This window comes from Labrus bergylta, chromosome 7 (assembly GCF_963930695.1).
Source record: "Labrus bergylta chromosome 7, fLabBer1.1, whole genome shotgun sequence".
In the NCBI taxonomy this organism is placed as follows: Eukaryota; Metazoa; Chordata; class Actinopteri; order Labriformes; family Labridae; genus Labrus; species Labrus bergylta.
Window position 1 is genome coordinate 3,618,410 of NC_089201.1, and position 25,876 is coordinate 3,644,285.

Consider the following 25,876-nt stretch of genomic DNA (forward strand, 5'->3'; position numbering starts at 1 on the left):
TAGGGTAAATTAACTGGAAATCGAACTGCCTTCTGTCATTACGGCAGAAAGGGGAGCTGTGCTCTGCAATCCTTCAAAGGCCCCATATCCACCTAGCTGGATGTGCACTCAGGAGCACTTGTATGAAGCGTTTGTGCTGCAATGTCAATATGTTGCTATGACAACAGTCTGTTGACAACGACCGGTGTATGACTGACATTACACTGTTGCTTTTTTACTATTTTGTATCGTGTTTACCCCAGCAGACATGGAGCGAAGAGGATGTCGGTACAAGACTTGATTGGGAGACGGTAAAAATAAGGGGAATATCACACATTTGGATAAGAGCGCAAGTGACTTCAGCAGCGTCTTTCTGATAAGTTCACAGATCGGAGCAGCTGCACAAAAAAGGCGCAGCGCTTTGCTGGATGCAAAACGCTCTCTCCTCTTTGAAAACAATTTTAAAAAAGACGCTGCCACTTAGTAAAACACAGACGCTAGGTGGACACTGGGCCAAACCTTTCTTTCCTTTACAACTATAGATAGAGGCCTCAAATTATCAATAGATGTATACCTAATGTAATATTTTATCTGGTTAATTACAGCAAATAGACAATAAATACTTAAATCCTTCCCCAAGTTAAATAAAAAGTTAAAGATATTCTATAATAAAGGGATAAGAACAATAAAGTCGTAGCTTATGGGACACTCTGACATTTCTAGGTTCCAGACAGCATCATTGATCAGACGCTTAAATAATCAGAAGCGACATTTAAAAAAAATTACCTTTCTTTGGACCTGAGCAGTGTTTTAAATCCATAAATCTTATTTTTTTGCTCCAGTCAAGCTTCTAACATATTCTATATTAACCAACACATCCATACACTATTGGCAGAGAAGTTCCTATTAGTATCAACTCATCCTATTCATGCACTTTTACACTTCACTGGGTTCAGGGTCTTGCCTAGGGACATTTGACATGTGGACTGCAGGAGCTTAGGATCGACACTCACTCTACCTCTGAGCGTCACGTTCTGGTGTGGCAATATTACACTTGGAAGAATTGGGTTCAGAGGGCAAACATGATCTCTAGTTCTGTAACCAGTTAATTTATTGATACATGTTTACTTGATGCTGTTTTCCTTTTCTCTGTCCACTTTGCATTTTTTTGACCTCTATCTGCAAATTGCCCACTGCCCCCATCTCCCCAAACCCCTCACTTCTGCTGATTTACCCCTGCAACTGTCTCTCTCTCTTTTTGTATTCATTCCTCATTCACTACCTCCTCCTACATATTCACCCACAACCCTCCTTCTCTGACTCGACTTCGACTCCCATCATCTGCAGCCTCATCATCTCCATGTCCCTCAACCATCCCTGCCACCAATCACTCTGTCCACCACCTCAAGGGACCCCAGGGTGGACACATGGGTGGATGGAAGGATGGATGCATATTATGAGGAATGAATACCCAACTGGGAAAAGATGTCTGACAGTTTCTTGCAGACACAGACTATAATTTATCCATTAATGCAAATTGATGACTGCAGCCTTCAGCATTAACACAAAGGGGATCGTGAAGTTGTCGACAAAGCTAACTAGCAACTACTTCTGCAACACTGAAATGACTGAAGAGACCACTTTCTTAATTTAAGGCAGGGTGCACTGCTTTGTTGCTTCAACACTAACACGCACGCTGACTGTGTGACTGTGCTTTGCGTGGATAGATTTGTCTCCATTTTAAGTTGAATTCCTGACGGCTGAGAACACAGTGTGACCTGAAATATCTCAGTGGACTAACAACCCATTTTCCACCCATTTTGTGGAGATAAATAGGCAGCTGATCACAAATTAAATCCAGTCCAGGCTTTAAGTAGCGGATCACCCTTTGTATGAGACTTAAAGAGTCTCCAGAGGGGGGTTAGGCAGTCCTTGTAAGTGCTTGATAATGCTTATACACAACTCTACTGGAAAGAGACACACTTAAGCAGCAGGGGCTCGTTTTTAAAGCCTTCAAAGTGCTTCCTCCTCTGTTTTTTTGCAGCTCAGCCATTCATGTTTGCATTGCCATGATGTGTGTGTCCACACTTATTGCATCTACATACACATGACTGTGTATGTGTGTGTGAGGTGATTTAGCATCAGGGCTGTAGCTCTCCCAGAGGGGGGACTGGCAGAGAGTCGAAAATCAAAGGGCCCAGCAGAGAGAGAAGCCGAGCTGCTCTTAACCCACTAACTATGAATTATGCATGTTGATCGATTGCACACAGGCAAACAGCGAAAAAGTTCCCAACCTGCCAGGAAAAGATGGATTCTACTTCACCAAATGAGGCAGAGGGGAGGTGAGGGGGAGGAGGAGTATCACTCAGAGTTTGCCTGAGGATATTTCGGACATATTTTTGGAGAATGTAAACAAGTCAGAGTGGGCCTGTTCGGCGATTTCACTTCATTTATTACATCTGTAATCTCATGTTTCCTGAAACAACGCTTTGTCAAAGCGTTGTTTCTGAAATAAAAAATCAGTTTGGATTTCCAGTAAAAAATCATAAAACGTAAATTGGTCTCATTTTGTTCAGTTTATTAAACAGGGACACAGTCAACGAGCATTGCTTCATATGTAAAATAATTATAGCCGTGGCTAATTTGCAGCCCCTGTCCCTGGCTTGACTTACTACAAATACAGAAATTATAACCTCAGTACACATAAAACACTAATTAAGAAAAACAGTCAAATAAGGATTATAAGAGGAAACCGTCCATGCTCACAGACTTGCTGCAGTTTTAGTCATTGTGTTTTAAAAACCTTGAACTTAAGACAGTTTTTCTTTCTATAATAAAGTTTAGTATTAACCGATCGCTGAATGAGACATGAGACGACGTAGTTTCTACAAAATGAAAGAGATGAGCTGTGGTCTGCTTCTGGAGCAACGGTGCTCGAGCATGCAAGTGAGGGGTGTGGCTTTAGAGGGAGCACAGAGGTGAGGGGGTGAGTGTAGACAGAGCACTGAGGGAATTCTACTTTCAAAATCATGCTAGTTTTCTAAAATGACCAACCATGCCTTTAAGGCTTATTATAGACTGTTCACCATTTAATGCTGCTAATGCTTTCATGCACTCTGCGACACATACGGTATCAGTTATTGTGTAACCTCCTGGTCACAAGCAGCACCTACAACCATCAAGCATCTGATGACGGTTTACAACAGAGCAATTCAATAAGTCAAATATGTTGAGTGACAATTTTATTAAGTTTGCTTCTCTTAAACTCAGCCATTAATGTTTAAATCCTCAGGTGACCTCGGGTACTCTGTGACCTTGTGGTTCCACTTAGATTATCAGGCTCCGTAACATGTGGAGCAGCTAATGGAGATTGTATGATGCCATTTGGTAAATCTTTATTAGGAATGGTTTACCTGCAGAGCTCAAACTGGAACCAGACTGGAGTCATTATGAACTCATGAAACAGTTCTTTTCATACTCATGTATGATCTAGTTCTTCCTGATTTACTTTGTTTTATTGTATGATAGTTTGTATCCTGTATTGTTCTGTATTTTATTGTTGTGCTTCAGTGTTGAGCTCTTTCTATTTTAAAGGCCCATCTAGGGACGGGCATTGCAAATTAGCTGAAGCTACAAATGCTGTAGTGTGTGACATCAGTTATTCTCCATACTCATCCCTAAATAAACATGAAATAAAATCAATATGTTGCAATGCTTCACAATATTATTAAGGGTGTATTAATAAGCCAAAGGGAAATACAATCTGCAGTAAGTCAAATACTGTGGCACAGACTATCAGCTGAAGATCTCTCCATATATTTGAGCTGCGTTTAGAGTCAATGGCAGCACAGAACTTCAACACACAGGCATTCAAGGCTGCAGGATAATAAATGGCATGCGTTCTGCTTTTATTTTGAAAAGGCTGCATTTTGATCTGTGTCTGAATTTAAATAGAAATAACAGGAACATATGAGTTCAAGTTTGGAGGAAGCATGAGCGGCATTTTATAAATCAATGTAGCAGAAATCAAGTATATCCTAAATGTCTCTGTGAGTTATGACTGTCTACAATGAGTAAGAAGTGGAGAAGAGGAATCCTGCTGGCTGTGTTGTTGTCGGGCCGTGTTTACATCAGGTTACTTAGGCCCCGTGTCCCCCCAGTGTTTTTTTCTCAGCGCCAGCATTTCTTTTTTTTGTGGTTTTCTAGTTGACAGACATACTTAGTGGTTAACAAATACATTTACATAACAACAAAAGTTTGTTTTCTATTATATTTTCCTTTCAATTGTTTTTCTGCTGTCGAGTCTAAAACTATCCTCGCCACAAACCAATGAATATAAAGTGTCTAAAGAGAATCCACATGGCTGCCTCCACTTCAGGGGTTTTATGTATTTCACTTTAATTCTCCGGGGGAAACAGCTTTTTCAGCTACTTTGAAGTTATTTGATTTTTATCTCTGAAACACCTAGACTCCAGTATGTAGAGGTCAGGATGTTTTCTCCCCTCAAAAGCAGGTTTCTCATGGAATATTCAAAGAGGAAAAAAAGCAGCTTTCCACCGCTGCAGTGTGTTTGTTTGGATAGAAAATAGGGAGTATGGATGATGCAAGTGTGTGTTTTGGGCTTCTTGTACCACTGCTTTAGTTCTGTCTTGAGCTGAAGGGACGTGCAATTATTTTTATTAAAACAATATATAAGTGTTAGACTGAGGAAAAAATACTTGAATGCATTTGTTACTCAATACACTCCTAATATGCATGACAGTTTTATTACACATTTGTATTGCACTTGTTTTTGCCACCAGTAACAGCAGTATATAATGATATTCATTCAAACCTTAAAACCAAAACACTTCAAATGAAAAAAAAAATCTTAAATGTGTAACTTCCTTATATGTGTAACTCTGACGCCTCACATCACAATCTCCTGTCTTGTTTTGCCTCGGGGCCGACAACACTGACGCACTGACTTATATAATGGTTTTGATGGCACGTTAACTAAACTATTGTCAACACCATTATATGTACTTTTCTCACACAGTGTATCAAATGTGTACATACACTGCTGCACATATCTCACAGACTGTAGGGCTGCTCCCTGAGTGTACAGCTTCAGAGTGAGAAGAAAGCACGGACTAATGCCAGTGATGGAGGTGGACGAGTTCAAAGAGAAAAACCCTGTGATCTTATACTGAGTTTGAATGATAACACTGTAAGTGGTTTTACAAGTTGTGCTTTTATTGCACTTTTCTAGTCTTCTGAGCACTCAAGGCTTTTTTACACTACGTCACATTCATCCATCCACTAATGGAGGAGGCTGCTGCTGCTGCTGTACTAACAGACCATCAGTACTAACTAATCCCTTTCATATGCATTCACATGCAGATGGGTTTGCCTTCAGGAGCAATTTTGGAAACACAAACTGGAATCTTAGCAAGAATATTTGTATAAGTTCTGACAAGTCCAAACATCTTATTTAAAGAAATGACAGGCAAACAAAAAGGCCTAAAACCATGCCAATGGGACAATAAATGTGTATTTGTTGAGTGTCTTAAATGAGGTGTTTATATCTAAATTAAAACGACCTCCTTTAAAAAAAAATGGAATGCCCAATGTGCAGATATTTTTTGTTAATACTGTTAATATCTTGAAATAAATTGTTAATCTGGACTTTTCAGGTAAAGTTGGCTTATAATAAGTGTAATCATACTTTTTACTCTAAATTAGATAAATGCAAATTTGAGTTATCTTTCCAAATTGGATATTCGACATGTGGACTGCAGGAGCTACATTCAAACTGCCATCCTTCAAGTTGAAAAAGGACCGCCCTGCAGTCCATCACCTCCCCGAGTCAGATCTTAATAACACTCGTTTAGGATCAAATGCAGTAATAAGTAACACGTCACAAATCTCAAACAGGAAATGCCAGCCGAAAATACTAATTCAAATAATTTCCAATTCCAGCTGTGACAGTAGGTCATAATCAATAACATTTCTTTCCTTTTTTTAATTAAGTTAAAAATGTGAAAACGAAGCTTCTCAAAGTCCAAAATGACATCATCATCATCAGCATCACAGTCAAGTCAGTTCTTGAAAATGTATTAAAAATACTGAAATTCATTACCCTATTTGCAAGTTCTGGTATATGTTATACTGGGAGAGATAATACATGAGGCCTTAGTGTACCTTGTTGTTCTATTATCCACACACATGCCTCAGCCCAACTCCTACAGTTTCTCTTTGCCTTTCTGTGTCTGATATTTTGACTAGGGCCCGGCCGACATGGGATTTTTGGAGCCAATACCGATATACATAAATATCAGCCGATATCTTTTTTTTTTTAGATCTATCTCCGATCTTTAGAGATGAATTGAAATAGAAATACACACACAGTTATAGTGTTGATCCCCTGAATGCTGTTTGAGAATTAAGACAAGATTTTTTTATTTTCACACTTGAACAAAATAGCCGATACTTATAGTCACGTGATATGCTTTTATCGGCCGATATTATCGGTCAGGCACTAATTTTTACAATATTCATCAGCAGTATGTTTTATAAAGACACATTTGTGTTTTTACAATTTGTCAATCGATTTATTTTCCCGACAGGTGACCTGGTGTGGACGAGCTTTGTTAATGATGTCATCAAGTCTTAGTAGAGTCTCAAGTCTTTACAGGGTGAGTCCTAATCAAGTCTCATGTAACATCAGTCTGGTTTAATTCTGACCCGAGTCAAGGTCTGAAACACCAGTCACCATCTTGCCAAGATGAAGGCCCTGAGCTGTTTCTATTGTGTTTGAGGGAAAGTGGAAATAAAAAGAAGCGGTGTCAGTGTTTGGGTCATATTATTTAGCTGAGAGATGGTTTCATTAATCCACATTTCAGTTTTTCTTTTACTGCCTGTGCGTGCTCAGGTTTGGGGTCCAGTAAGTTTCATGTTCAGCAGAATCACAGCTTGGAGAGAACAGCCATGCACTTTAAATTATAAACACAGGGAAGTGTTTTCCACTGTCCTCACACCAGCTGGGCTCTCTTAGGAGACACACAACTCTAGGTCATCTCGGTGCCTGCATGACATCCTGCAGGGACTGACTGGAAAGGTTCAGGCTTGTCTGAAATGGCATCCATGTAATGGCCGACTCAAGAGAATGTGAAACCCCCATTAGGCTGCTACTGAAGTGTCATGGTGGTAGGAACACCATTAACGCTTGAAGGGTGTTACACCAGAACTGATAGCAGGAAACAAGCTGCAAGCTGCCAGGTGTGAGTGAAACTTTGAAACAAATAGAGGTGATATAGGACCCTAACTCACAGTAAACGCACTCTTTTTCTGGACTTCATAACATGTTATTAGTTCCTTGTCACACACACAATAAGGGCCAAAAAAAATCCTACTGGGAGTGACAAAGAAGAAGAAGAAGGAGAAAAGGGGAACGGAGAGACAAACTGTCAAAAGAAAGGAAAAGAGGTCTGCATATTCTTATACAACAAACAGACTTCCAACAATCCCCTCCACTGTGGCTCAGTGACATTGTGAAGGTTGGCTGCTTTTATCTGCAGAGCTGTGAGAGGAAAACTGGAGAGGAGGCCAAATAGATAAAGTTTAATGAGAGGGAGGAGAAAAACAGGCAGGCTCCCCGGGCAGCCGAGCTGAGAGCGCTGAGAAATCACTCCCATACAAAAAAACACACTGTTACTTATTTTTAAAAAATGAACCATTCAACTGCAGCTTCCACCCGAGAATTACGCACTTGATGTAGTATCTCCATAAAGAGTGTGTTTAATGAATAGCTCCAAAAGACGTTTTCTTTGAAGTAACAGCCTCGAATACTTGACAAAGTTTTGAAATAAGACGACGCTTATCAAATAGGACAACATGGAAATAAGCAGGAGAGGTGTACAACACAGAGAATATTCACGATGTAATTTATGCTGCTTTCACATCAAAGAAGCTCCGCTCTGTTTTATGCTGGTGACGGTTATCTTACATTATCAGCGCAACGGGAACCTGTGAGAGAACAATCAAAAGGATTTGACCTGAAGAACGACACCAACAGATGCTGCACTTCACTGCACTCGTTCTTTGAACTTCTGTCACATCAAGTCTGAATAAGATGACTGATAATGAGCCTTATTGTTATCATTCTAAACACTTCTATAGTCAGTGAAGTTTCACTGATAGGGGCTTTCACAAACTCTTGAAAACCTCCTGATATTTCCAGGAGGAGCTGCATGTGTGAACGCCAACAGTCCTAATGATCTGATGTGAGAGCGCAGCAGGATATTCTCTGGAGAATTCAGCTCGAGCCAATAAGAGGGGTGTTGATGTTTCTATCCTGTGACTGCTGCCCCCCCCCCCCCCCCCCTTTATATGTCACAATTGTAAAATGATTTGGCTTAATCCTAAATTGTAACATTGTTAGCTCATAGGAGATGACTTCTCTCTTCTCTGAAACTCATCTATTTCCTTTTCTGTTACATCTTTCCGTCTTTCCACACGTGATCCACTCTTTGTCCTCTATGTCCCTTACTGTTATTTAATAGTGTTTCCTTAAACTATTGGTATGAGTTTGAAGCTGCAAATTGTCAGTAGTGACCAAGAAGACTCATTACACAGTGTTATATAAGCTGGTTGTGTACATTGAATGTGCTCATCATGCCTCTCTCTCTCTCTGCAGCTGAGCAGCCCTTGATGAGGTGGATCTTTACTCTCACCGTCTCTGTTCAGTAATGGGCTTCAAGGGAATCTGATTGGACGGCATCTGAGTAACTATTTCATAGGACAACATAAAACGAAGGGCAGATTATGTGCTGCATCATCAGATCTTTAAAAAAAATGTGTCTTAGCTTAACTGAACAAATGAGAGGATCCTTAAGTGTACATAACGAGGGTCAAAAGATCTGAAACATGTTACACACACAGAGACAGAAGTGCTGAATTTGCCGTTTTATCAAACAGGGTCATTTGTGCAATTAAGGCCACCGCAATCGATGGTGAGGTCGGAAAAATATGTATCCAGAAATAACTCAGCAACTAAGATGTTTTTAAAAAAGTGTTTTTGTGGCGGCTCTTTTGGTCCAACCACAGCACTTGTGAACGCAGGATTTTGCCGCTGAGTGAAGTGACTCTATGCTGTTCATCACTCGTCTCCTAATGCAGTTTATAGCGTCTTTAATCTTTGGCATGATATCAAATAAGAGTTGAATGAGTTCTCACGGGACGTGCCAGCACAGATGTACACCCTGAGGACACTTTTTGTGAAATGGGGCGTATTAAAGAGAGAAAAAAATCATCTTTCCTTTCAAACAGTAAGTCAACTGTTATGTAGAGTCTTTAAGTTCACTGACACATTATTTTAAGACTTCAACACTGAGGTATGTTCAGGGTTTATTTCTTAGGTTTATGGATGCATGTGTGGCATGAGGCTAAATGTGTGCAGGCTTGACTGAACTGCTCTGCGTGTTTCTGGGTATGAAAGCTGTGGGACCGACAGTAAACTAAGAGAAGACACGGAAGAGGAAGAAGAGTTATGTATCAGATGCACTTTTAATACCTATTTTTTCATCTTAAAAGTTGGCTGCGTCTTATACACCGGTGTGACCAATACACCAGCATAAAATACTGAAACACACGCCGTCATTACAGTGGGGGCAGCAGCCCCTATCACTGTGATAGTGACCTGATTAAAAAGCCATCCCCATTCATTGTGTATTGAAAGCTGAGTGCACGCTGTGCTGGGAAAGACGGCGACACAGACCAGGCTGTTGGTGACCTCACGAGGTCATAATCATGCTTTTACAGAAAACAGTGGTATATTGTTCCGTAAATAAACCTTGTGGAGTGTTCTTTTGATTGAAAGAGTCCTACATTAAAGTTAAAGAGTGATCAGTGGAGTAGGGCAGCACGACCTGCAAGCTAGCAGGTCTGTGCCTCTGCCAACTTTCCCTGCAGGCTGAGAGCTCAACTACCGTACTGTAGCTAGTAGGAGTGCAAACTCCCCAAAGTGAAAACAGACGGAACTAAAAGAGCGACACAGCTGTACAGAAACTGCACATTTTTTTCTCTCAAAGAGACCTTAAAAACATCTTGTGCATCTTATACCGGTGCAACTTATATTCCGGATTTTACGCTAAGTAGCATAGAGGCCTCGCATTGACTAGCTTCCGGTCAGATCAGTCGAATGAAGCGCAGCAACTGGATGCAAACCATAGTTTGCAGTGCATCGATACCTCTGGAAAGCCGGGTTGGCATAGAGAGGGGGAGCTCCTGGGATGCTTTGAGTCACTTTACAGCCCTCTGGAGGCGTCATAAGCTCATTTTGAAAATGTTTTGGAAATGTGGGAACATAGGGATGTGGGAACATAGGGCTGACCCCGGATCTTAAGTGCTACAAAATGGTTCACTTCTTTTTTTTTTAAGATTTATTTTTGGGCTTTTTGTTCCCTTTATTTGAGAGACAGGACTGTGGACAGAGTCGGAAATCAGGGAGAGAGAGAGAGTGGTGAATGACATGCGGGAAAGGAGCTACAGGTCGGATTTGAACCTGGGCCGCCCCGCTTGGAAGACTATAGCCTCCATACATGAGGTGAGTACACAGAGAGTTCTAGCTAGTACACAAGTATCCCATAAGAAACTCACTGCCGTGTGTTGAATCATTCAGTCCAACTTTATTGTCTAGGACAGACACCATCACCATGACGATCTGCCGTGCTGTGCCAGCGTGATTTGGAAGAGAGAGAGGAAGTGACCTTGTGAACAAGATGTTTATGATTAGTGGGTTGAGTTCTGATTGGTTGAGAGATTTAGCGGAGTAAAGGTGAGATTATCAAAAGTTTAAGAAAAAGGAAATTCATTAATGAGTAACAGAAATGAAATTAAAAACCATTCATTATGATTATGTAGGTTCACAGAGGTCACTCCTCTCAGAGGCTGGAAGGCTAAAATATACAATGTACCCGGGTTACACTTCAGGTGAACTTGCTCCGGATCAGGTTAATCTTGGGAACAATAGCGACGTATTGCGAACTCTGTTGCTTCGTCAGCTACTTCCACATTGTTTATTTACGTCAGGAGACTCCCCGCCCCCCCCGTCCCGTCTCACAGAGATAGTCTCCCCCTGTGAGGGAGAATGTGAACAGCAGTCCTCCTGAAATGAGCTACATATTTTTAAGAGTGCAGATGTGAAAAGGGCTCAAGTCAGGAGAACTTTACACAAAGACATCTTATATGTCTATATTTGATTTTTTAAGGAAAAAGCTACTGACACTATCTTTAAGAAACTGTAACGTCGAGATCATCTGATGAAAACTGATATAAATATGTAGCTCTGTCTGTAAAGGCTTTTTCAAAGATGAGTGCCCAGCAAAGCATGTGGCACACACACACACACACACACACACACACACACACACACACACACACACACACACACACACACACACACACACACACACACACACACACACACACCAGTCACAGTGTCTGCTCTGCACTGATGACAGACATGAGACATAATGAGGAAGTAATGATGATAATTAGTTTGAGGTTCTGTGCCATTAGGGGAGTAATTGATCTTACAGTCCTCCTCTACCTGAAAGAAGAATCAGTTTACACATAGACCTCTGCACACTTAACCTTACAACCCCAAACAAGAAGGACATCAGGATGCAAGCTCAGCTTTTTTTTTTTTGCATCCATCTTTCACCCAATATCCCGCGTTTATTACGTTTAAGGCTTTGACTGAAACATGGGCACAAGCTAACCTCTAGGTATAGCCTTGAACGTTGCCCATCATGAATGTTTCATCGAGGCGATTTAACTTCTTTTAGAGGGCAGATAAGTTTCATTCTTGTCCCATTTCAGTTTTCTTTGTTGTTCACCTTGTAGACACAGTCTGAGAGGAGAGAGTGCACACAAAATTAATCTTATTTTCTCAGTGAAATCAATGTGTCAGAAAATCATTTATCCTCGTTACTGAAGGAGATAGATAACTCCTGGATAATTGTTTATGCTCAGATCATTGGATATTCCAAAGCCTGACTCACAGATTTTTTTTCACGTGGCTTCTAATGATTATAAATGACCTTGTTAGCATATTTTGTTTGTCCAAATCTGAAATACGTCTACTCCCTGCTCATTAAGGATAGACTAATTAGTACAATCCTGCTGTGTGCCTCGTAAGCTTTCTGCGAGACCCGTTTTGACCTCTAAGTGTACCGTACCTCATGCCTTTGGTGGAGTGGTTGTGAAAGTTTTGCAGCAGCTGCGGGAGGCCGAGCATGGCCTCGAACATGACAGCGAGGGAGCCCTGCGTCTCCACGAACACGGGAGAGTCCAGGAGCAGCAGGGTGACGACGGTGCACAGCACGGTGAAGCCAAAGCAGAAGAGCAGGTAGTCCTCGAACGCACTCCACTTCCAGAAGTAGCGAAAGTCCAAATCTGGAGGAGAGATGGAGAAGCAGAAACAGAGAAAGAATTTCAAGAAAAGTCAATGATTGTCCTCAGTAAAGCTTATAATGTGAAAAAAAGAAGAGTCAGGTAGAGAAGAGAGGAAACAAGGTGAATAAAGGGAAGCTAGAATTAAGAAGGAATAAATGAGAATGAGCCTGAAGATATGATCATATAAAGACGCTTAGTGTGTGTGTGTGTGTGTGTGTGTGTGTGTGTGTGTGTGTGTGTGTGTGTGTGTGTGTGTGTGTGTGTGTAGTGCTGAAAGGAAAGACGGTGCACACACAATGTGGAGATGGAAACAGAAGAGCCACATTGACAGGCAAAGATTGAAAGTAGTGAGGCTAATATAACGGGAAAACGACAGCAGGAGGAGGAGAGAGCAGGAATGAGAACGCTTCATTAAAGGATGCATAGAAATTCTGCAGAGACAGCACTCCTAAATCAATACTGCACACACGCATAAGTGGATGGAACAAAGACAAATGAGATACTCGAAAGCTTTTACATTTCTATTACTTTGGAATAACCTGGCCTTTGGCGTAGCTGGGCTATACATTTAGAAAGTTTATTACCTTTTGGTTTGAAGCGAGCTTTTCCACTGACTCAACTCCATTTATCATGTGCAGCTTTGACCACTCAGGGGTAAATACTAAGACCAAAGCTGACTAGAGCTGTTGTTAGTTTTCAGAGAAAGGTTACTTAAAGGTAAGAAGTGGCCAGCAGAAATGAAGAGTTTGGTAATAGGTAAGGCCTGATTCTAACTTTATTTGGTCAGGAAGGAATCAAAACATCGAGACTCATTCTCCAACTGAAATGTCTTTTTACAAACCACTTACACAGTTTTCAATAAGACTCTGACTTTCACCAAAGTTTTTTTTTTTTTTATCTTGAAATGGATTTTAAGAAAGAACGAAATCTGAGGGTCTGCTTCACAAAGGGCTTGTGCAGCTTTTGAGCTAAAGCTCTGCACATGAGTCAAAAAGACGCCGTCTAATACACAAAACATGTAAACACACACGTACGGTTGAATGCATCCCAAACTGCCCTGCAGGGTAAACATGGCCTCTGTGCAGTGTAGTATTTATCAGGATCTGCACGAGCAAACTTTCCGGTGATGAGAAACAATTCCACCTCTGCATGACATAAAAAAATATCTGTAAATGTTAATTTGACATATCTATTATTGAAATGTGTGAGGATCAGTTTGTGGCTGTCAGTGGCTCCAGACTGCCACAGACGTGTGGAGACACAGTCTGAATCTGTGACAGACGACAACTAGAAAAGTTTGTTCCTTTTTTTCTCTGAGTTGGCCTTGCATATTGCTCGCTTCATGGCATGTAATCTACTAAATCAGCTCATTTGTGTTTCAATAACAGAACAACTACTAAAGTATTGGATATGGGCTTCAGTGCACATATCAAACATCATCATAATGTGGCCATTCTTAACATCTCTCTACTTGTCTTTGTTAATCCTGTTAGTTTGGGATTGTGCCCCATGACCTTGCAGTCTCAGGACCCTGCAGTCTCATGACCCTATATGAGCATTAAAGGGGTGTTTTTATATGCTAATTAGGAGAAATATGAACAAACCTCCAATTTACAAGACAAATTTGCCAACAGACGTGTGAACAATTCTGCAGGTTGAGAATCTTTGGTAATGTTTTCTTACATTCTTAAGAAGTAATTTAAAGAAACATCTTAGGGCGATATCGGTGAATGAGACCCGGCGTCTCTGGTATCATCCTCCAGAGCTTGAATGCTGCTTCATGTGCACATCTGAAAGCTTATGAGAGGAAACATTAGACTTTCTACATCTACATTCCGGTCACCGTCAGCTCCCTCCTCAATGGACCATAATGTTGACGATGATTGACGATCTCTCATTGCTTATGTATGACCGTGGAGCTGTGGCAAACCAGCTGACATAAGCTAAAGGGGATTGATGGCTAAATAAGAGCACATTAGTTAGTGTGGGGACTCGAGTGTGACACTGCATGCTGCCAAGCTCCTGACTTCACTATGTGCTGCTTGTTACCTCCACACTCACTGCAAAGCATTACACGTACTGTACATCTGCATGTGTGTCTTTGTCCTTGGATTTCTTTTCAGAAGAGAAACTCATATTGACTGAAAGGAAATAAGAAAAGTCTCAAATCTGTCAGTTTTAGCTCGTTTATGTATCTTGTATTACTTTTTCATCTGTTGAATGGTATAAACAGAGTGAGGGTCGTACTCATTCAACTCAACAGCGACAGCTTTCTATGATTTCTTCCTGCTGACGACCTTGGCTTCATGTTTTTCCCACTTGTTCTTTCTCCACATTTCCTCCACTGTCGGCTATTCATTAAAGGCACATGGACGAATACAAACATAGAAAATAGTGAATAATAAAATCTCCAAACAGGCCAAGGTGATTTTGTTATAAATATTCAAAGTCATTTCAAATCAGAAAAGCAGCAAATCTCTGAAAAGGTGGAACCAAACGACTGGTATTAACAAAGAGGAATGACTTTAACAACAAAAGTTGAATAAGTAAATATATATTATTCTGTTGGTCAGGACTCAGGTTAGGATTAAAACAGTATTCACTGAAGCTGAAATATTTAAACTGTTAGTGGATTGATTTACTGAAATATGTTGGTGAGGGTTAAAACGATCAAATGAAAAACACAAAGTATTTGTCTTTTAAACATCTGTTTATTCTCACTACTCAATGTAAACAGGCGCACTAATTTGAAACAGATTAGTTAATGAATAAAAAGTGGATGAAAACAAATCAATTCTTTAACCACATAACAAGAGAAAAAAAAAACAAGAGTGTGCCAATTACTCCCATGATCTCAAACAATCTCGCCCCATGGTTCCCAACCTTTTTCAGCTTGTGACTCCACTTTGACTTCACAAAAACTCTGGAGAACCCAGACATCCAAAACACATTCAACTTTTTGATAAAACAAAAATCATATGACAGTTTTTTCTTTTGTGTTTCAAGTAAACATTGGTTTGAGTACATATTTAGGCTATTTCAGGTTTATTATTATGGCAGGGGCCATACCTCAGTGTATGATATCCAGCCAGGTGAGCGTGTATTTACAAGGCTGGAAATGAATGCTGGACGCATGAGGCAGCGATGAGCGACAGACCGAGATACTGTATGTTTGTTAGTTTTTAGCGTGAGCTACGGCCCACAGTAGCTCAAGAACCAGATAACATCTTGTAGCTCAATTAAGGCAGAATGCTCCAATATGCTTTACTGATCAATAATCAGACATTTCAGGGGACCCTTTTGAATTCCATGAGGGATCAGAACAGCAAGGTTGGGAAAGCCTGATCTAACCTCTGGGAGCGACAGTCAAATAAAGTTGTCAGTAAGCATAACAGACGTCCAGTCAAGACTTCCTTTTCAACATGCTGCATTGTTTAGAGTCTCCCAACGTGGCCAAGTGATGATAGAGAAGGAGTCAGAAGATAGCAGCAGGTTTTTAGCTGTTTAAAGAGGCCAACACTACAGTCAGTAAGGCCATTCCTATTGTTTAGTAACACATCAAGATTACATTCATCTTGATGTGTTGTATCTCCATTTGTTCTTTTTTAGGCACAGTTTATTTGAACTTAACCCTTATCCACTTAAACTATAATAATATAATACAGTTCATGGCTTTTGTATTTACTTATATTTAATGCTCTTTTGTGTTTCTCATCTTGTCCTCTAGTGTTGGAGCAAACAACTCCAGCATTTCTTGTAGCATCTTATCTCTTATCTTCTCTGTCTGAACATTGAAATCATCTCAGATACATTCATAGCCACACAGAGTATTCAGCCAGCACTCACACACACACACACACACACACACACACACACACACACACACTGAGCTGGCAGAGGACTGGGACGTGTCCCCTTCTGCTCCAGTGGGCTGCATCTACTGTTGCATCCTGGGACAGTCGGAGTGAGACATCTTGCAGCGTGTGCAGTGTGGCGTGTTTGTGGCAAACAGCGAACGTGATAAATGACTTTATCATCGAGAGCCACAAAAGAGCTCATCTCCGGCTGCTGACAACAGACATGTGAGGTGAGAGAGGAGACACCCACACACACACACACACACACACACACACACACACACACACACACACACACACACACACACACACACACACACACACACACACACACACACACACACACAACCTGTCAGATATCGGCTCTCAGGGCACAACTTATGCTGTTCTCACAAACTAAGACACAGACCAAACCAAGAAGCTTCAAACAAAGAGCCTGACACTTATCAGCCAGGCACATCTCAGTGCACATACTCACAGCTCCATTTACTCAACGACATCAACAACAACAACAAACAGCATCCAGCCTGAGTGTCTGCAGCCACTGGCGGCTGGCAGAGGGAGGCTTATTATCAGCATCATAAAAAGCCTTTTTCTTTCTCCATTTGAATGGGGCCTCGCTGCTAAAGCATAAACATGCTGACAGCAGCAACAATAAGAATAGTGCTTCAAAACTACTGTTGATTCCTCAGTAAAGCCCCCTGCTGAGCTCCTCACAATTCCATCTCTTCATATTTTAATTCTGCTTCCTTTTCCTCTCTCTGCTGTTTATCTGCAACACACACACACACACACAGACACACACACACACACACACACACACACACACACACACACACTCACACATTGAATGTGTATTTAATGTGTGTCTTGGTTTGTGGTTTTAATAATTGAAGCAGCCACCAGCCACAGTGGAGCTGGAACAGGCTCCTCAACACCACACGAGTGAGACCAGTCAGAGTAAAGAGAACCAAGCAGCTGATTTATACTTTACCACTGGTTAGGTAGTGTAAAAACAGCAAGCTTTGGACAAACATTATATAATTTCACATTAAATCTCGACAGCCAGGACAGGAAGCTATAATCTCCTCCATCACCTGAGAAGGCCACAGTGGGTACACTGTGAGTCGTTCAGACATAAAGCTTCATTAAAGATTAAATGTTGTTTTTGATCCAAACTGTTTCTTCAAGGTTAAAAGAGCTTGTTTCCTGTGGAGGGGTTTATTCTTACACACAATTTAGTGATACTTGAAGATGTAAAAAAATATAAGAAAATGTGTTAATAGTGTCATTTAAACATGCTCTCCACATGATGAGGATGCTCTTCCATCGACTTAGCAGCCAATTGAAAGGTAATGATTTCATGTTCACTCAGCAGGCATCTGGACAGCCTGATACTGATGAGTATATTGACTAGTCAGGGACGAACGTGCGCACACACACACACACACACACACACACACACACACACACACACACACACACACACACACACACACACACACACACACCTTCAGACCTCTAAAAAACTTTACTCTTGTGCTTTTTTGCGAGTTGGAAATCCATTTTAATCCACAAAGCACCGCACCCACTTCCTCTCCACTACTCCCCGCTCCCTCCTCCTCCTCCTCCTCCTCTTCTCTATTCCATTTCATCCCTCACTTATACGGCCTTGTATGTTTACCTGCGTAATCAAATTGCCCAGAAGGGTATAATGAAGAGAGAAAGCTATGCATCATTCATGGAGTCCTCTCTTTTATTTGTCTTCCTCTCACATCATGCATCATCCCCGGCTTCCTGTCCCCGTGAAGCAAGCTTCTTTTCTCTATACCAGCTTCATTCCTTTTTTCACCATCCTCACACACACACACACACACCTCTGTGGCTGCTCTTCTGTCACATCAGGACCAGGCAGGTGACCTGGCCTTTTCCAAACAGCGTCCTCCTGTCGGGTGTGTGTCGGGGGCCAGATCCGCACTTCAAAGACCCCAGAGACTGCAGAGTGCTTGGACGAGGCAAGACACTCTTTTTTTTTTTTTTTTTTTACTCACACATTTTGTTTACACAAAGCCCATTCAAGATCAAATAAACCAATTACTAAAACGGGCGAGGAAGACGCCCCAAGGATGTAAGCGCCTGACTATGAAGTTGTTCTGGGAAGATGTGAAGCCGCTGAGGCAGGAGAAAGTCAATCAATTTGTGAAAGCGTGTCTGCTGAGGGGTGTCTGAGTGATGACAGAGTAACAGGTAGATCTTGGGAATATCAGCCGTATTGAGGAGTCAGAGAGCGATTAGTGATCGATGAAGAGTAAAGGATTTTAGCCTCGAGTCAATCAGGAAGATTTATAGATCCACACTGAAGGTATTTCCTATCAGGTCAAGCAGAGAAATCACAGTATGGAGGTGAGGGAGGAAGAGACTGAGACGAAGATCAACACTGACAGCTAGAGAGCAGATTGTGCTGACTCAGCAGTGACAGTCTGCATGTAGAGTGACTCAGCGCTGAGGAGTCGCTCTGTGTGTTATAAGATATATAAAAGTGGCTGTTGTGACATTTATGGCCTCAGCTCACCGTTCTGCAGGTGGAGCTTCATGTAGGAAGTACAGTATTCATTTTTTATGATGGTCAGGTATTTTATTTTACACAACCTTTTCACTCATGCACTCCTGAGATATCTGGACAGAATGCCCCTGAAATCTTCCTGACTTGTCCATTCACATATTCACCACACTTTTCTCGTTGAACAGGTGGGGGTGTAGAAGGGGTGTCAGGACACAGGGCATCACATAAATAAGGACGATGCAGAAAAGGTGGACGAAGCTGTGATGACAGTTGTTGCCTTCATGCCATTGCTTCGTGTAAGTTGAAGTATTCACAAACGAGTGAGTTGGAAAAAAGCAATTAACAAATATGAAGCAGCTAAACTACGCGCATGACGATCGTATCTGTCACTCATCCATTTGGTGCTGAAAACTTCATCACCACACCTGCTCGTTTGACGTGAATTAAATATTCCTAAATATTACCTTCTATGTTCACACATCTTCTCACCCAGACTTCATGAAGAAATGTTACAAGCGGGCTTATGGGACAAATGTTGGGGTGAAAAAAACAGCTGTTTGTGTTGCACATGCAGCTCACCTGGAAACATTTGGAGTAACGTTTGGGATTTTTGTGTAGGTGAAAACGACACAAAAATGGGCAGACAGTGGGCTTTAAACACGGCTCCACAGAGGATTGAAAGACAGTCAAAAAAAAAAATCTCAAAAAGCTTAAATGAGAACACCACAAGCGCTCTGAAATCATAAACCGACAGAAAGTCAGTGAACCATTCTGGACCTTGTCTCTCTCAAACATACTGTAAATACAATGGACAAATAACAAGCAGGTCTAATAAAGGGAAATAAGAAAGCATCCTCTGTTCTCTCTCTCTTTTAATTATATAGAACTTCTCCAATAATGTCAAGTCAACACATGAACAAACTGTGAGGATATGACAAACAGAGACACACGCTCTCATAAACACGTTCATATCTAAGTATGGAGCTGAAGAACATTAAACAACAACTGTCTTCAAACGTTTGGGTGTTCAATTAACTAACTTATTATAAGTATTGCTGACAGAGCACTTGCACGTCTTCCTCTCCCTGCAATATTTCCTGGGAACGTATTAGCATGCTAATGACTGTGAAACCATCAAAGGCTTCTATTTGAGCAATTATTTTATAAGTCAGCATGAGCCAATACAATCCACACATACCTGTTGACGGAAGCTAATTAAATTTAACCCCATAATATGATAATAAAACACAGGACCATCTTGTTGTAAATTCTAGTTCAGTTTGTTTCCGTCCCTCCTCATCATTCAGTCCATTTGATTCTCCCTCTCTGCTGCTGACCTGTGAAGCTGTTTCCCCAGGTAGACGAGTAGAAAAGGGACAGAGTGAACCGGCATGAGCTCTGTGTGCAGAACGGACAGCTCGGATCCAGCCATGCGTTAACGGGGCTATTTGTGGTAACAAGGTTGCTTTTTCTCTCCAAATACACACCCGTCATGATGCAAACTGTCGAGTCATGTTCTTGAAAGCTTCGAGCTCAGTCAGCAGTCACCGTGATCACGTCTTCAGAGAGGCAGAAAGGAAACATCTGACCCAAACCAAGGGGCTCGTAATTGGCCCCTTTAGCTACAAAAAATAACCAGCTCCCAGTAAATATGTTCACATTAAACGATGTACAGAATGACTCTAAAGAAAGTAATTAAGGATTTCTTTAAGACATAACAACATAATAACTGAGAAGTGCACAGCAGTGATAGGTAATGGAAATAGCAAAAGGACAATAAAGATTTTATTTTCAACAGGAAGAGCTGGATTATGGTTTTCATTTGGCTGCTGAAGTCTTCCTGCTTACCCTATTTTGCATTTTGCTGAAAAAGAAAAGATCCAGCATACTATAGCAATTGCCTGTTTATACACAAAGACACACAAAGACACAAAGAGGAATCACAATGACCCGTGTAATCACTCTAACTGTTGTGTGTGCATGTGTAGCAGGAGACCGGGGCATTATGGGAGAGGCTGCACGTTGCATTATTAGAGTTTTATTATTTTTTTCCATCCCATTACTTCTTTCTCAGTTTACATGTTTCATCCAGTTTTGGATTTGTTGCTCGATGCCCAGTTTGTGGAACACATCCTGTTGTAATGTTTTACGTGCAGTAAATTAACAAAACAAATGAAGATGCATAAAAGAGCTGAATTGTTTCCTTGTTCCCTGACAGACCTGCAGCAGAATCTCTCGGCTCTATTTGGTCACATTTTGAAAAAAAAAAAAAAAAGCTCTCTGCCACATCTTTTTTTGCACAACTATTCAACTGGCACCTTCATTAGCATAATAATTTGTTTACAAGAAAGTTCAATGATGCAGAAACCTCCAAGTAATACATTTATAAGTCAGCGCTTAACAGTTGCTGTTTGAATGCCTAATGAGACAAAGCAATAAACGAGCACATCATACATCACCTGTATGAACAACAGGTAGAAGATGTTTTAATGTACAGGTGGAATTGTTTCAAGAAATGCTACATGTTTTGTATGATCTGTATTTTTTTTTTAATTATCTTAAACTGCAGGAGTCCAAGACAAATTTCCCTTTGGAGACAATTTATAATAAATAATCAATAATAATAATAATAACGCATTTTATTTATGGGCGCCTTTCACATCACTCAAGGTCACCTTACAGACACACCAGTAAGGGTGCGGTCTCACTGGCCATCTGTACCGTGCCCAAGCACGCTTCAACGCTAAAGTCCAGTTCGTTTGACCAGTGTGACCGCTCCGTATCGTGCTCAGGCACGGTGCACTTCCTTGGCTTTGGCACTCTTCCGAGAGGTTTGCTTCGGCACGGTACACTTCATGGACGAGCACAAGCACGTGGGTACACACCGCTGACAGCCTTCATTATGGAGAAATCCAGAGTTTCATGGCTGTATCTGACTAACATGACTCAGTATAAGACACAAAGTAGCTGTCATGCTCTGTGTTGTTCTCTGATGTGCGGGCGTCTGCGCGGAGTCGGCCACGGTCTATTTTATTTTTTTATTTATTTATTGTTGTGTCTGAGCTTAAAATAAACCTGATGTGCAGATGCGGACTCGACTGCGCGTCTCTTTCTCTCTCTCTCTCTCTCTCTCTCTCGTCCGCCTGTTTGTAAACTGAGCACGCTTCATAATAACATAAAGTGTGCATGTGTTGTATTACGATGTTATGTACAAGAGGTAATCATGCTTTTAGGCACGGTTAGTCCTTACAGCTAAGTCCTTAAGACCCCATAGATGAGAGGCGGGTAGGAGGTGTAGTGAGGAGCATGGAGGAGGTAGAATGGAGGGTCCTGGAGGGTGTGTAGGTGTGAAGGAGATCGGATAGGTACAGAGGTGCGAGTCGGGCTGGTGATCCAAGTTGGCTCAATAGCGCAGTGTGTGGTATTATTATTGGTCTCTGTCCATGATTATCACTGCGTTGTTGTTAAAACAATAAAATAAGTGAAAGTCACTATCATAATAATCTTGCAGGCCATATACTAGGCCTATTTGCGAGGTGAGAGCTCAAATGAAATGTTTCCTCGTTTCACTCTGATCTTTTTGGTCAGATTTGACAAACTGCATCATCTAAATCAGCTGGTTCTCCTGTTTCATTAGACTAAAAGCCAAGATGTTAACAATGGAACATTATGTGGGGTGAGGTGACTTAACATGCGATTATGGCGTTTGCCACCGTTCACCGCAGTGTTCTTGTTTTTATCGCCGGTAACTCATTTTTGCAGTTACCGCGACAGCCATAGTGCGATGTTATGGAGAGCCTTGAAAGTGAGAAGGTTAATCTTACAGTCAATGTATTTGTCTTCCTCTCACATCATGCATCATGACAGTCTTATCTTACCTGATCTAAACTAAACTGTGTGATATCAGAAGTGTTCTCCACCATCTCTCCCCTGTAACGCCTCAGTTACTTCCTTTGATGCAGACACAGAGGTGGGACGACTTGGTCCCTCTATTCCGCCTACGTTACAATCATATTGGAGACATCACAGGGGCATAAATACCCCACATGGAACAGACTGTACAGGGCTGAAGTGAGGCATCAGGATACAGGTTATGTATGCATTATTTATGCAATGACAGGAAGAAACACAATAAGGTGTTTAGATTGCAAAAGCATGCAGTTTGCCCTTTGCACTTCCCTTAAGCCAGCAGGAGCAACCCTTTGAGTTCATTTTTTGCATACAGTGAGGTCATCCTGTGACAGTGAGAACACTTCCTCCTCTTCTTTACTGCTTGTTCGATATCTTTTTTTTGGTAAACACTGTATGATTTATTGGAGAAACAGTCAGGTCAGCTTGCAGTCAATAATCTTTGGTCAAAAGCTGTGTGACTTTCTGCTGCTTTCACACTTGACCTTGTGTGTGAACCTCGACTGCATTTTTACACAGCTGGTTGCTTCCTCTTGTATGTGTTTGTTCTTTCTAACCCCTTGACCCTGACAAGGCTTAAGTAATGAATGTATCAGCCTTAACGATCCAGAAATACAATACTGTGACCACTTGACTGCTTTTAAGTACGGATTAATTCCACAGTTACTCTATAAAAGAATAACTCACGAGTACCCTCTTCTTCACCGACAGAAAGCGAACAACCTTCACTTCTGTGTGATACTCAAGTTTATGAATGGAGACAGACAGAAAAGGTCTGTTCAAATACTTTTTCTAAATGCATACTGGAGACAGCGTTCAGCTTCAGAGACGGGCAGATTGATGGCCCACTCCTGCGCCTACTTGTGTGTATCATAACAGAACGCCATGTTTCTGTCAGCACAGTCAGCACATGGCGTCTCCACACCTAACAACATTTGTTTCAGTTTCAGGTCCGTTGACTTTTCTGGCACTCTGTCAAATTCAAACTGCCACGTCCACCGTCCCAATTTGCCTTTAAACATTCGGTCTCGCTCTGATGCCCGCGTCCACTTTGTCCCCAAAAGTCACTGCCCGCCGCCTGCTGCTCAGAGATAAATGAGAGTCTGTTGATCTGCCATTAAAAACAGCATTCCCCAAAAGACACATGTCTGTCTGTATACACTTACATGTGTTTGACTTTGATTTGTTTTTTTCTTTGATGAGTTTGGTCAGGCTGGGCAATTATCCAAAATGGTTGTTTATGAAATGTTAACAGACCAGTTAAAAATCATCTTAATGGTACTTTATTGATATTCCATGTGTTGTAGGCCTGTCTACGACTAAGGATTTACATAGTTGAACCTGGTGTTGTAGGTTCCTCGGGATAGGTAGTGGTAGTGGATGAAAATGGATGGATGGATATCACAGAATGTTGATATCCAACTATTTTCAAGTCAATCACAAGTTTTTGCAGGTCTTGAATATCATTCATCCATATTCAATGAAGAGTATAAGTGACACTGTAACAGGATATGCTTATAGGACTAAACCCCTGTGACTCACACATTATTACCACAGTGACCTGTCCACCAGGAGACCAGAAACCAAGCATCGTGTTTCAAATCTGATCACTTCTGACTCATAAGAATCTGAAATCCAGAAGATTTCCACCTTTTTTTACACTATGTTCTCTCCTGTTGCTATCCTTTTAACTTGCTTTTTCATTTTCTCTTATGGTCCTGAATACATCCAGTGCTGCAAATTCCATTAAGAGAAAGTTAGAGATAAAGAAACACTTCATTGGAATTGTCCTTCACTTGCCCCTGATAGCATCCGTTAAAGCCTCTGTATCTTTCCTCAAATGGAGGCTCAAATCTTACTCAATCACTCAAGGACAGATATGTCTAGATCCTTCTTTTCACTCAAGGAAAGATATGTCTGCTAGGATAAGCAGTTGTTGTCTACAGCAGTTTAAAAGTTTTCATTTGTTTCAGGACTTTTGTTTTTATGTTTTCTGATGTGCTAAGTGAGATGATATGTTTCCATATTGTGTTTTTTATCTAATCAAAACTCTGGGGCTGCTTTAAAGGTCACAAAATATTCTAATTTTCCACCGGTTTAAAAAAGTCTCAGAGCTCCCCACAACATGTGTGTGAAGTTTCTTGTTCTAAATCCACTCTGATCCTGTATTTGATCATGTTTATAAACCCCTCTATTTCAGCCCTGCTCAGAACAGGCTGTTTCTGTGTCTGTAGCTTTAAATATGTAAATGAGCTGTATCTGACCACGCCCCCTCTCTGAAAAGGACTTGGGTGGCTTGGGCTTTCTCGCTCCATGTCCTATTGTTTACAGTGAGAAGGCAGACTCAGAGGGCAGAACAAACACCTAGCTGTGGGAGTGTCACTCACCTGGGGGAGGGGTTACTGCCCTTTGTGATGTCATGAAGGGAAAATCTCCAAACGGCCTGTTTGAGCACACATTTTCTGAAAAGTGGAGCAGGCAGAAGACGGAGAGGATGGACTTTTCTCATAATTGGAGGGTTTGTAGACGGACTAGAGACACATATTAGTGTGTGACCTTTCATCTCTGCCAACAATAGAATAAAAACAAGAGAATGAAATATGGCACATTTAAGCTTTCAAACTTGTGCAAATCTGAAGCTGTCAGAGAATGAATGTTGGTTTGACAGATGAACAGCAGAGCAGGATGTCCACTTAGCTGTAACAGCTTACGATGTAACCCTTCAATCTGTGAACACTTCAACTGTTCCAGCATCCTAAATAAGAAATTTCACATTGGCTATGGGATTTTGCTTAAGGCTTCAATATCATTCAATTCAATAGACATTCACATCCATGTTTGGTTGACAATGTTGCATTCAGGATTTTTTCTTTTTTACAGTCCTACTATTTTAGGACAATGCAGCAGGAAAATTGGATTCTTGGCTGTGTTGCTATATGGCTTATGTTTGCTGCCTTTTTATTAGACGAGCCAGGCAACTGACATGGTAATAGTAATCTATTTCATAACCATCTTAAAACTCCTCACAGGAGCTTTCAATATATATATTTTCCATTGGATTTCCGTACACCTGGTTGTAATGCAGCACTATGCCAGGCAGTGGCTGTAGCACATCTGAAAGCTGTTTGCT

The 25,876-nt window shown here is 41.2% G+C and overlaps 1 protein-coding gene across 2 annotated transcripts in view; it reads right to left on the reverse strand.

Moving 5' to 3' along the window:
- Positions 1-25,876, reverse strand: part of si:dkey-246g23.2 (solute carrier family 66 member 2) — a 61,314-nt gene that overhangs the window by 14,440 nt on the left and 20,998 nt on the right. For both annotated transcript variants that reach the window (XM_065956525.1, XM_020639149.3), the window contains exon 4: positions 12,201-12,417. In XM_065956525.1, coding sequence (XP_065812597.1) covers positions 12,201-12,417 — 217 coding nt within the window. The remainder of the gene's footprint in view (positions 1-12,200; positions 12,418-25,876) is intronic.